General features: G+C 38.2%; 1 protein-coding gene and 1 long non-coding RNA gene across 2 annotated transcripts; both read right to left on the bottom strand.

Moving 5' to 3' along the window:
• Positions 1-1,054: 1,054 nt before the first annotated feature.
• On the bottom strand, positions 1,055-3,043 carry LOC126591765 (uncharacterized). Its single transcript, XR_007612502.1, has 2 exons — positions 2,971-3,043; positions 1,055-2,753 (listed from the first exon to the last, which is right to left on the bottom strand). It is a non-coding gene; the product is annotated as an uncharacterized LOC126591765 (long non-coding RNA).
• A 3,373-nt stretch (positions 3,044-6,416) lies between these two features.
• Positions 6,417-11,596, bottom strand: LOC126591756 (uncharacterized). Its single transcript, XM_050257438.1, has 9 exons — positions 10,983-11,596; positions 10,212-10,397; positions 9,883-9,975; positions 9,325-9,507; positions 9,144-9,246; positions 8,877-9,062; positions 7,544-8,775; positions 6,973-7,385; positions 6,417-6,884 (listed from the first exon to the last, which is right to left on the bottom strand). Exons 1-9 carry the CDS (start codon positions 11,283-11,285, stop codon positions 6,824-6,826), a joined length of 2,760 nt encoding a protein of 919 aa, XP_050113395.1. The 5' UTR covers positions 11,286-11,596; the 3' UTR covers positions 6,417-6,823.
• Between the last annotated feature and the right edge of the window lie 2,082 nt (positions 11,597-13,678).

Below are 13,678 nucleotides of genomic sequence, written 5' to 3' on the forward strand. Positions count from 1 at the left end.
CCTAGCTCCTAGGCGGCGTTAGGTGGGGATTTTTAGAATAGTGAATAAACATAAACATATAATATTATAATGGTTAAAAATTCTCAACCACGAAATAAGAAACCCTAATCCATTTTTGCTGAGGTACTACTTAGTGATGTGGTTGGCAAATAATTATTACAATATTTTATTTTCAAGTTTTCCATTTTGATCGAACACGCTCATCTTGTTGAAAGAGTCCGACCACCATTTTTTATTTTTATCTTCTATCTGTATAAATCCTTGGTGTGGAGAAAATTTTCAATGTATCGGAAACATGGCCCGGTACACCAAGTATCATAACAATAACAACAACAACACAACAACAACAACAAAGCCTTTTCCCACTAAGTGGGGTCGGCTATATGAATCCTAGAACGCCATTGCGCTCGGTTTTGTGTCATGTCCTCCGTTAGATCCAAGTACTCTAAGTCTTTTCTTAGAGTCTCTTCCAAAGTTTTCCTAGGTCTTCCTCTACCCCTTCGGCCCTGAACCTCTGTCCAGTAGTGACATCTTCGAACCGGAGCGTCAGTAGGCCTTCTTTGCACATGTCCAAATCACCGGAACCGATTTTCTCTCATCTTTCCTTCAATTTCGGCTACTCCTACTTTACCTCGGATATCCTCATTCCCAATCTTATCCTTTCTCGTGTGCCCACACATCCCACGAAGCATCCTCATCTCCGCCACACCCATTTTTTGTACGTGTTGATGCTTCACCGCCCAACATTCTGTGCCATACAACATCGCTGGCCTTATTGCCGTCCTATAAAATTTTCCCTTGAGCTTCAGTGACCTATGACGGTCACACAACACGCCGGATGCACTCTTACACTTCATCCATCCAGCTTGTATTCTATGGTTGAGATCTCCATCTAATTCTCCGTTCTCTTGCACGATAGATCTTAGGTAGCGAAAACGGTCGCTTTTTGTGATCTTCGCTAGATTGCTCCGGTCATTAGTATGGATAAGTATATAAATGGATAGAGATAGGAAAGCGAACACAGGATGTACGTGGTTCACCCAGATTGGCTACGTCCACGGAATAGAGGAGTTCTCATTAATTGTGAAGGGTTTACACAAGTACATAGGTTCAAGCTCTCCTTTAGTGAGTACAAGTGAATGATTTAGTACAAATGACATTAGGAAATATTGTGGGAGAATGATCTCGTAATCACGAAACTTCTAAGTATCGGAGTGTGGTATCGTCTTGACGTGCCTTATCTGTCTCATAGGTAGATGTGGCATCTTCTCTGGAAGTACTCTTCCTCCATCCAGGGGTGGTATCTTTAACTGGTGGAGATGCACAAGGTAATGTATCAATTTCACTTGAAGCTTACTTGTAGTTTCAGGCTTGGTCAAGCGCGATACAAACCATGTAGTAGGAGTCCCCCAAGTCGCCGAGCTAGGGGATCTGCTGAAAGAGGTGACAGACAAGGTAAGCAATCATAGCTCCGGCTGATTGTTCACAGTCTCCCTATCTTGCAGGCAACATGAAGGATAAAGAGAAGAAAATGAGAAGAGATGATATGAGATACTTTTGCTTTTGAAGAAGTAACTTTCCACAGGCTTATTCTTGAACTGAGCTGGATGGTTTTCTGGTTTCCTCCAGAGTATAAGGCCGACTGAAGAATTTGAGGGTCAAAACAAGTCCATCAAATCTAGAGTACGTTCGACCCTGCTGATATGGGATACTTTTGCTTTGACAGAGTAATGGATGTATCGGCACGTGTGCTGTTACGCTTGTCTCCACATGCTTCCTTGTATCCTTCTCCCTTGCCTTATCTGTTCCTCAGGCAGATGCGGTATCTTCCCTAGAAGCATAAGATGTTGAAGATGAGTACTCGAGAGCAATGTCAGGTAAGTAATCAGGTAAGGGGTTCCAGGCAGTCAGTTCCTGGCTGGAAGCTTGATTCCAAGTACTGACTGATTGCTCTCTTTCTCCTTGTCTTGCAGGTAAGAACAAGGTCAAAGGAAAAGACAGGGAAAAAGCATGATATGGGATACTCTTGCTTTTAACCCTGATGATATGAGATATTCTTGCTCTAGTATAGCTTGTTTGCAGAGGTATTATCGGGGGGAAAGAAAGCTGAATATTTCGAAAGGCTTCGTTGGGAGTGCCCTCTCAGATATGAGGAAGGGTTGAGCATTTTTGCAGGTCTGCCTGTCCGTTGGGGATGGAGGTCGACATATATAGGAGTCTCCTTAACAACAAGTAGTAATGCTATTCCTTTACCCTACTTGGTCATAGCACGGTAGTGGGAGCTGTCAGCTTCACATGTTTTAACGCTGTCAGAGCACTTTGAAAAAGTGGTTTGTGGTATCTGGAAAGCTAATGTTGCGTGTGAAGATTACAGACAGCTTTATCCAAGGAGATCCGGCTCTTGAAGTTGGGAAAGTGTTGCCTCTTCGGTTTTCGAACAAGCAATCCTATCGGGGATCTGGCTCTCGAGATTCGGAGAACGATGCCTCTTCGATTTTTGAGAAAGCAATCATGCTGGGGGTCTGGCTCTCGAGATTCGGAGAGCGGTGTCTCTTCGATTTTTGAGAAAGTAATCATGTTGGGAGTCTAGCTTTTGAGATTCGGAGGGCGGTGCCTCTTCGATTTTGGAGCAAGCAATCTTGTTGGGAGTGTTTTCTCGAATGTGAGTAAAGGTTGGGCATGTTTGCTAGTCTACCTTGCCACGAAGCACAGAGGTTGACACACAGGGACTTTCCAATTATCCAGCAATGGTACTGTTCCTTTACCCTCTTCGATTTTTGAGAAAGTAGTCATGTTAGGAGTCTGGCTCTCGAGATTCGGAGGACGGTGCCTCTTCGATTTTGGAGCAAGCAATCTTGTTGGGAGTGTTTTCTCGAATGTGATTAAAGGTTGGGCATGTTTGCTAGTCTACCTTGCCACGAAGTACAGAGGTTGACACACAGGGACTTTCCAATTATCCAGCAGTGGTACTGTTCCTTTACCCTTGTGGGTAATAATATGGTAGCTAGACCTTCAAAATTTATGTGTCTAAACTTTGTTAGTGTTGTTTCTTTGTTAGTGTTGTTTCTAGCTAATTATATTATTATCATTATTGTACTAAGCTATGTTCTCAACACACTGCAAAATCTCTCCCAGGTGTATGCCCTAAAATTGATTTTTAAAAGTAAAATATTTGTTGACATCATGAGCTTTGTCCCGAATGTGTGATTTGTTACAAGTGTAGGGTTGACCTTAACTACTTGTTTTATTAGTAATAAACCCTTACTTTATACTTTATTGTCGATGAAGATTGAATAATTAACACAATAATACATTTTGAGGAAATTAAATAATATGTAGCATGTGTGATGATACAATTTGCCCAAATTTGTGAACAACTTAATAATTCAGAAAGCATAATACAATTATATATGCACATAATGTTCTTATATGCCAGATCAAATGGCACACGCCTTGTAATCCTTTGACAAAAAAACATTGTGCATGCACTTAAAAAGGATTCAAAAGAATATTGCAAAGAATGAGAATTAAAATAAAAAATGGAGCTTTTTATTTTGTTAATTTTGATATATGAAAATTTTAAGCATGTTGGATTTAATTTTGAGTCGCTAGATCTTTTTTTTATTGTTAGATTTGCTCGTATTCGATCTCAATTGTTGAATTTAATATATTTATAAATTTAATTTTTTTTAAAGAAAAAATTGAATATGGATTGTTGTTTCAACCAATGGTCCAACCACTTGGGCCGTCGGATCAAAAAAATAGTTGTAGTGTTTCCATAAGTGACCGACTTTACTTAAAAAAATAAAATATAAAAGTGTTAGCAACTAGGTCTCAGCTACTAACATTAACTCATTTTCTGGATTAAATTTGGCCCAAAAATAAGTTTTAACCTAAAATCTTTTTTTAGCTCAATAATTAGAGGAATTTTGGTCGAATTTAAAACTTAAATTTTACGTTTAACCCAACCATTAGAGTTGGTCTTATGAAAAATAAAAATACAGACTTTGTAAGAACCACTGCATATACATTTTTATGTCATCGACCGACTTGATAATTGAAGCTGTTTTATATCGTTTGGTGAACAATAATTGGAATAGTCAGTGGCTAATCTAAATCTACACTTCCCAAGTTGTGGGTTCAATACCAAGTACCCACTTCAGCAATCTTTGATTTATTCATTTTTTGGGGCAAGAAAAGAAAATAGAACTAAGAAACTTCATAGATTTAAATAAAAAGCAGTAGAATTTCTAAATTCAAATTATTTAGAAGTAAGATTAAATTTAGGGCATGTGGTCGATTACTCCCATAATTAAAAAAAAGGGAGACTTTGGATGCGGTCCCTAGTTATGAATAGTCTTTGACTGAAACCTTGTTGGTTTTCAATTTTTGATCCAAGTCCCTGAAATTAATTGATAATTTATTTCTATGTACGTTACTATATTTTTTAAATTAAAAATTAAAATTTATAGTTGTTTATAGTAATGAGATTTTAAATAAAAAACCATAATTTGTGGGATTAAAAATATTAAAATATAAATATACTATTGTGTGTGTGTGTGTGTGTGTGTAAACATGGGTACATTCATAAAAAATAACCAAAAAATTATTGTATCAAAACATGGGTACATTCTTCAAAATGGGTACATTTAGCAAAAATAAAAATGGGTACAAATAAATAAAAAAATATGGGTACAATACAAATAAAACTTTAAAAAATATGGGCACAAAAAGAAATTAATATATGGGTACAAATTAAAACTGAAAGGAAAATTGGTACAAATTAAAAAAGGGTTGCAAATTAAAAATGGGTACAAACTAAAAATAAAAATATATGATAAAAAATTTAGCCATAAATATAAATATACTAATTGTAATATTTTTAATATTAAATGAATATATTTAGAAATAAAAAATATTTTATTATTGAAATAATTAATGATATTATTAATACAAAGGACCTTGATCAAAAATTGAAAAGTAATAAGGTTTTAATCAATAGAGTAGTAAAAATAAGGATGAAAACCTAATTACTCCTAAAAAAAATCTAACCTATGCTGACCTCAAAATTTGAAATTTTCTCTTTGAACCTAAATAAGTCTAGACAAGCAAGTGATGGATTGATATGGTAGTTAGGATTTTTTTCTTCAGCCCACTGCATCGCGGATTCAAACTCTTGCCTCATCTTGATGTAGTTTAAACTAAGAATATCGCTTGATTTTAATAAATAAACAAAAAAATAGCCCAGGCAAAGAGAAGGTCTCAAAAAATGAAAGAAAGGATAAAACATTGCTTTAAACAATAAATGAATTAAAACTAAGAGAAATTATGGAACACAATGTTGATGGTTGAATGTTTCCTGTTCCTGCATTACCTCAACATTTCGGCCCGATAATATAACCGGATTGCCCGCACAGTAGCTGGAAGGCTGTAAATATAAGGAAAACTAATGAAAAATATTTGAAAACTTTGAGTTTTAACGATAAGGACAAAATAAAAGGTAAAGTGAATAGTACCATGTTTGACTTTTTAGTGTAAAAATGTGGTTTTTCGTTAAGGTAAACAGTACCACGGACTTTTCGTTAAAACTCCTATAAATATGTATATACTTGCCTCAACTCCAAATTCGTCAAAAATCAATCATGATTTTATGTGAAAGCTCCCGTTATATATTCTCTCGTCAAAATGATTCACCACGTGACAAGTATTTAACAGACAAACGATGTATTATTTGAACAAATTATAATTGCCAATACGATTGGTGCCGCCAATGAAACTAAATACTGGTTTATACAAGCAATACTAGGAAGGAAGGAATTTAACATATGATTTCAAATGCAGGGGTAATACTCCTTTAACTGGCTGGAGCTACTAGCCCCTAGCATGTGAATGGCCATAAGCCCATATAAGATAGTGTTATTCACACACCTGTTTTCACCTCACACGCACTTTTGTTAATTTTTATCCATTGATCTTTTCTAATCTATTAGACCCGACAGTCGAAAATTGAGATGGGTGTGTGAGAAATCAATGAGTATGTGGATAACACCACCTCTGTACAAAACCGATTACGAACTTTTAAATAAAATATGAATTGGACATATACTAAAAAATCAATAATAGTTAACTATACCATGATTTATCTATAGACCGCTGACTATTTAATATCCCCGTATATTTTTTATTAAGAGTTTGTAACCGACTTTATTTGTAAATATTTCCCATAGATAAATGCTTAAAAGTTTGAACCAAAATCATTTTCCTTCGATTTTTTCTTTCCAAGGGCCAAATCTCAGCACATCAAATTGACTCTGCTATTGCTAAAGGACCAAGATATTTCAATACCCCAAAGTCATGCCACGAAGTCGACCAAGTGGACGCCATTAAAAGGAAACAATTAACCATCCAAAAGGCCCTTTTGCACCACTGAATCGACAATCTGTCTACTTAAAAGGATTCTGAATGTAAGTTACATCGAACATCAGCAACAATATTTCGAACAAGCATTTCGTACAACCATCCGTGGGGGGCAACGACGAGAACAAAACCTGGGGAAAAAGGATTAACCAAACCAACCTATACATGAACTACTCGGTGCAGCACACAGCTGTCGAGATTTTTAAAGGGTGTAAAACTTATAACTTGAAATGTACAAATGGCTTCCAACAAACAGAATATCTAACTCCATATCCAACGCTTCCAAAAAAAAGTTTGCGGCAGAGCCATATAAGTAGAGAACAGGCTCAATCCGGTATGTTAGCAATTACTGTAAATACTCTTTCATTCTACCAACCTTATAAATAGAGTATCACTCATGCTGCTGTCAGGCCGATAAAGGAGGGAAATCTTCTTCATCTTTCAAACGGTATGACTGTGCAGCGATCCTGCATGTCCAAAAACAAAAGGTTAAATGGAGTCCTATGTTCACTATCGGTGACTAAGAATTCTTAAAAACAAATGAAATTGTAATACCTATCCTGATCTGTAACCAACTCAGCTTTTGTCAACTGCATCCTTGGTGATGAATGGTCACTGCTTGAGTTCTGGCCGAATGATGAGCCAGCGTCTGTATGTTTGCCATTTGCAGGTCCCTCTGGTGGGCCATGTCCCATTGCCCCAAATTCTACAACTTTCTCAGAGGAATGAATTGAACCATTCGCATTAGGGTGTACTTTCCTTCTAGGGGAACCAGCGGGGCTATCCGAAGATCCAGATTTTCCCCCACCTTTATGAAGAGACATTTGTAGTTGTGACAGATCACGACTGCTTCTGTCGGACGTATAATTCTCTGAAGATGGTATCATGGCATGGCCATTGTTACGATGAGACCTCAGCGGTGCTTGATTTCTTCCCCTTGGCGTCACAGGCCTATCTTTGAAATGGTTCTGCAAAATTTTATGCATAAAAGCACTTCAGATGAAAAGGCCCAGCGACTGAAACATTTAGCTGAAAGGAGAAACTGCAAACGACCAGCAGATTGACAAAAATCTGGCCCTTAAATTTTATGACTTCAAGAAATTTCAGAGGCTTAGAATGAGTATACCGTATTGGGAAAGTACGTTCCAGTTCCACGTGGCTTTGGCAACTCCTCCATACCAAAGGTTATGCCATTAGGCAACATTGGTGGGTTCATTGGATAGAATGGTGGCCTAGGGACAACACCATTGACATTCATCTGGGAAAATGCTTTCTGCCTGTGCTGCACCGACTCTCGAACTGCATCCCATGGCTTCTTGCCCTGAAACTGTGGGTGCACCGGTGGTGGCGCAATGGGAGGAATTGCCACATTTAGCTCACAGTCGTAACACCAACGCCCATAGTTTAGACTAAGTAAATGACTATTGTAATCCCCACTCAGATCTGTTAAGCAGTTAGAAGGTTTAGGACTTCCAGCGATACCACTTGACATTGGATAATAACTAGGATAGAAGTCATCGGAGGAACACACAACAGAACTCAACCGTGACGGATGGTGCTTAGATCCAACAGGAGATGGAGCTTCCTGAATACAACCCAGCTGATACTCATCCTGGTTTCCGACCAAATTATCAGCTGAACAAAAGCTTTCTGGCAATTGCTGATCTTGATTTCCATTGCTATCTTGATTTCCATTGCTAATGTCCCCATCTTCAGTTGATGAGTGAGAGGACCAGAGATGAGGTGCATGCTGTACTTTACCTAAAGGAGATATACTCACTTCACAACTGGACGGCAAAGGATTTTGAGCATCATTTGAAATTGTAAGACCTTGAAATCTGGAGGTAGCAAGGTCTTTTGCATCCCCTGTAAGACGCTTTTCGGAAAGAGCAATTCCATATGGGGAACTGTCCTCTTCCAATAACATTGTTGGGGATGCTACCTTCATACTGCTTTCATGTGGTCCATTAACATCTTGATCAGGTTTCATATCAGTTTCATGTGGTCTAGTCAGACCTTGACCAGATATATGAGCACTTGTAACTTCACCATTCCCTGATCTCTCATGATTTAACCCACATTCCCCAATCATGCCACTAGAATAGGCAGATTCTGATTCATAAAGTGTCTGATCTTGTGACTCTCTACCTACCGATAACGGCACATTACCATACCCATCATTTATGGACCATGGGGCAGGATCTTGGACATCAGGCCTTTGTCCGCTTCCATGTCTGTCCAACGTGTTTGCGAAAAACTTTCGGATCTCATCATCTATGTTTACTTCTGGCTGAGAAAGAATGCGCCCCAGTTTTCGAGCACCATATGTGAATGCACTTCTTATTCGGTAAAAGTTTCCTGTATTTAGGAATGCAGGTTGTCATCAACTAATCAATAGAAAAATCCGCCAAAAAAAAACAGAATAACAAAACGGGAGGACAATAGGGACGTTAATTCACCTTTACTCACACTTCGGCCAAGGTTGTTATTGTCTTTAAGCGGATCAACTATGTTAAGATGCTTTGGTTGAAATGTTCTATGGTTTGTCTCATATCCTCTTGAAGGAACTGAGAACCTTTCCACACATCCCTTGAGAAAATCATTACTCAGCAATAGATCACCGCCACCATTTTCTGGCGTCTCAGCTGCAAAATGGAAGACAAAGATTCTCAATTAAACACATTTTCCCATACAGCATGGCAACAATACAAAAAGATGTTGCTCACCCAAGAGTTCTGGAAGAGAAGATAAACGAACAGGACCACTCAAGCTGATACAATAGCTGTCCCAATCAAATTTACTAAAGTAGTCCAAGAATTTATATAGGACCTATAGAACATTGAACAGCGAGTTAAATTTATGCCATAGGTATGGAGGATACTAGTGCTAAGGCATTAAAGCACTCACCGCTAGAGGACCATTCAAAGATGAATGGAAGAGGTGGAAAATATACAGAACCAAAGTCTCCAAAGCATATGTCGAAATCAAACCATGATGGGCACCAAGAATCCGGCTCTCATAATAGCACCAGGCCTTAATTAGTATGATACTGCGTTTAAAAAGATGGTCTTTGCTAATGAGGCGATCAACCTATGCAATAAGAAGCATCATGGATATGATTAGGGAAGCTCAAGAACAAGAGATATAAATTCCAAAAAAAATCACAAACCACTCGGATCACCAAAAGCATAACATACGATCAAAAGTAAAACTATGACTTGAAAAGGATAGAAGAGGGTGGAGTCACCACTCAAAAGCGTACCAATTGAATAGCATTCAAGGTTATTAGTTATAAGGCATAAATCAACATATTCTTTCTACCAAAGACTTGAAAAACAAGTTTCATTAGACAACTCAGAGCTTCCAATAAAAGAATCCGTTTATACAATCGAAATCTGGAACGCATTCAATTCATATGTAACAAATCGAACTTCATTTTCAGTTCAGCTCTGTATGAATGACTACCTGCTCAAGGAAGCATAGTGTGCATAGCCCTCCTAACTGATTGAAGGAAATATCGACCACAATATTTTGCACAAGGCACTTTACAAGCTTGACCTGCCACAACAAAACCAAATATTCTTTACAGAGGAAAATCAAAACTTGCGTTAACTAGAATCAAAATAATGATTAATCACATCGACTCAAATGTAGTAATTTAATTTAAAGGAAAGGCAGTTACACAACATAAACTCAACACAAAAACTTGACTAGACATGCATGGCAGCATCAACACTAAGGTGTAACTTATACCTATCATCAATCTAATAAGTTAAGGGGTAAAAGCTAAAAACCTCTGCCCGAATCAACTGGACATCTTTCACCATAAACTCAGCAGCCACATTTTGATCTTCCCTTTCAAGGACAGCGCAGACGTCATTGGCCAGCGCCTCCTCAACATTCATACCACCAAAAGCAGTCAAATCAATATCTCCATCAGGCAGATAGGTCTTTAGAGGTACAGACCCAAATGGGAACACCTGCAACAATTTAAGTAAAATCAATATGCCTGCGTGGTTACACCCCCTCCACCTCCCCACAAATATCAAATAGGGTCATGACATCATAAGTTAGTCATCGAAAAGACCATTGCTGAGTTTGAGAAAAATAAAATGATACAATGAGAAATTGAATTTGCAAGCACCCAACTCACTCGAAGGAAAAATCTTCCAAGCTAAACCAACTTACATTACCTATTCACATAAAACGTAGATATAATTGCGGATTTAAGTAAACTTTCGAGCTGATCATACAAACGATGTTAGACCATTCGAACCAATGAACTACATTACTTGTAACTAAACTCAGGGTCCAAGTTTTGTGTAGCTAAAGGAAGAAATTTTCAACTTTTCGAACAATACAATCAAATTTAACGGCTTTAATCACCATAGAGGTTAAACTACCGAATGCTTTGGTCTTATGTCCTACATTAAATTCTTAAACAAAAATAAACAAAAAATCTTTGCAGCCCAATACATCGTACGGCACTAAATTCAACTTCTTTCATTCACATTCGTATGTATGTACGGAATACGTATTTATTTGGTACGTATAAAAATACTGACCTCGCAACCAAGACAACTTTTGATGAGCCTCTGAGCATAATCGATGACCGCCTTCCTCCTCCTCTCGGACACGTCAGTGGGCTGCACCTGCGCTATGACCCCCTGCGTCGCCTCCTCCGCCCTCAGCCAGTACTCAGCGCTAATAGCCGTCGGCGCAGAAGCAGAAGCAGCCGCCGCCGCCTGTTGATTCGATGAAAATTGGGAAGGAGGTGATGACGACAACGACGATGACGAAGAAGCCCTCTCCCTCTCGTCCAACACGGCGCCGTTTGGTTCAGGCGACCAATCCCGAAGATCGCCCATGAAATAACAGAAAATTACCGAAAAATCACAAAAAAACCGAACCGGAAATCCTCACGCCGCTTGACCGTAAAACCATAACGACGACAACAACGGCGGTGTCGGCGAATTGGAAAAATCGAAGGTTGATTTGGGACGATCAGATTGTACAGATTGGTACGGACGGTTGGGCAAAACGACGGTGTGATTGGAACGAAACGACTTGCAATTTGCGGTTTTGGGGAGACGAAGTGGTTATTAATTTTATTTTTTATTTTTTTTTAATTTCTCAGATGAAGGATTCCAAGTGATACTATGTACGAGTAGGTTTGTCGATTTTATGTTTTTTATGAGGTTTTTATTTTTATTTATTTATTTTTGGAGAATGTTAGACAGGCAAATTTTTAGATTTTTATTAGTGGCCACAGTCGTTATGTGGAATTTCAATTTATTAGTGGCCACATTCAAGCATCAGAATTGCAAATTAAGTGATGTGTTATCAGTAAAAAATAAAAACATTAATTAACGTTTAAGTAATATTCAACAATCATATGATTTACAAAATTTTGTCTAAAAGCTGGTCTTTCAAACATTACTCTTTTGTTTACTTTCATGTTACGTAGTATTAAATACAACGAGCATTGAATGACCTAAATTTATAATACCCCAATAAACATAATAATTCAAAGCAATCTAGGTCTTCCAATGCTCATGATATTTAACGCTACACAAAATAGAAGAATTTTCCTTTTTAGCGAAAACTATAAAACATAAAAACGAATCTATAGTTGTTGCCTTTGTCGTTTGTCCATCTCTCTTCTTCTTTCTTTCGTTCACACTTCCTTCTTGTGTCAAAGGGTTTTCTTTGCCAATTTAGGCAATCTCCAACCGAATGGTCCAAAGGGCCAGATGGTCGAAAATAGCCCTAAAATTGTCTCCAACCAAGGGCTAGGCCAAATGGCTCGTGGGCCCCACTGGACAAAAAAGGGTCAAAGGGCCAATCGGCCGACCCAAACCAGCCAGCCAATTGGCCCCGGGCCGAGCTGAAATTCAAATTTGCAACGGCTAGCTGCTGATGTCCGCTAGCCGTTATTTTTTAATTTTTTTTTTACAATTTTTTTTTTCAAAATTTGTTTTAAAAATTGTAAATTTTTTTCCCTATAACTTTCTAAACCATTAAACATTAAGTAACATGAAACAACATTAAACAATATTAAACAACATTAAACAATATTAAACATTAACCCATGGCCTTCAGCTTTGCGAATGAGCCGATCTAGATCTTCTTGATTTGGCTCACGAAGGTACTCATCTTTGTAAAGCTGAACAATTGTGTCACATAATTCAGCAAGAGTATCAAGGCATGTAGACTCAGACATACCATGGGTTTCATCCATCGAATCAGTTGGAGAGCCATAGGCTATCATTCAGAGTGCAACAGTAACCTTCTGATGAGGTGAGAAACCAAGAAATCATGCTCTGTCCCGTTTCTACTGAAAGTATGATTAACCTGTTGGACATCATAAAGTAAACGCTTGAAGACATGACGCCTCATCCGGAAGCGACTTCTTAAATCCTCTTTTGTGTACACAAAGTTGGGGTTGAAGTAGTTGTTCATCAGATTGGCATGTGTCATCACTCTGTTTCATGGTTTGTAAGAGTGACCAGCAATAGAGCCACCCTATTGAGGTTGTTCCTTAGTTGGCTGACACACCATGGTCACAGTTATGGCTGCTGCTCTGTTTTGTGTGTTGCGTCATGCTTCATCTTCTTCACCAGACTCCTCATCTTCTCGTCTCATCTGCACCCATTTTTCTTCCAATTTGGAATTAGATGAAGACCCCCAGTTGGATCCTAAAGAGGATCTAAAGTTGGAATTCATTGCAAACTTGAATTGAAATAGATTGAATTCAAATGTGTGTGAATTATAACCCAATATCCACCCTATTTATAGCAAAAAAAAAATTCAAATCCAACGGCTAGCTAACGTCACTTAGTCGTTGGATTTGAATTTAAGTTGTAGATTTTAAATAATAAATTATATTTGGCCCTATGACCTTTTGGCCTTCGGTTGGAGGCGATTTTTTGTGACAAGGCTAAAACGAGCCCTATGGCCCTTTGGCCCTCGGTTGGAGATGGTAAGAAATATGGCCTTACAATGTTCATTAAAATATTAATTTCTTGGAGGGCCAAAGGACTAAGACGAGCCCTCTAGCCTCGGTTGGAGATGGCCTTACATTTTCAAGCGCCAAAGGTCGACATTTTACCCTCCAAGTTTTGAAGTGCAAGGATGTAACTTAGCCGGATTGTACGAGTGAGATTAAACTAATTGTAACTTTCTTTTTATACCACTTGGTACTATGATCTTAATATTATTTGAGTTAGAAATCGGGGTTCAGGTTGGGTCGACAAGGCCT

This window comes from Malus sylvestris, chromosome 12 (assembly GCF_916048215.2).
Source record: "Malus sylvestris chromosome 12, drMalSylv7.2, whole genome shotgun sequence".
Taxonomy (NCBI): domain Eukaryota; kingdom Viridiplantae; phylum Streptophyta; class Magnoliopsida; order Rosales; family Rosaceae; genus Malus; species Malus sylvestris.

What these genes read in the sequence shown, in the direction of transcription:
- LOC126591756 (XM_050257438.1), bottom strand. Translation starts at nt 11,285, where the DNA reads ATGGGCGATCTTCGGGATTGGTCGCCTGAACCAAACGGCGCCGTGTTG. An exon ending in TCCAGTTGATTCGGGCAGAG is followed by an intron (nt 9,976 to 10,211) that starts GTTTTTAGCTTT and finishes TTGTTGTGGCAG; the next exon opens with GTCAAGCTTGTAAAGTGCCT. An exon ending in GAACGTACTTTCCCAATACG is followed by an intron (nt 7,386 to 7,543) that starts GTATACTCATTC and finishes AAAATTTTGCAG; the next exon opens with AACCATTTCAAAGATAGGCC.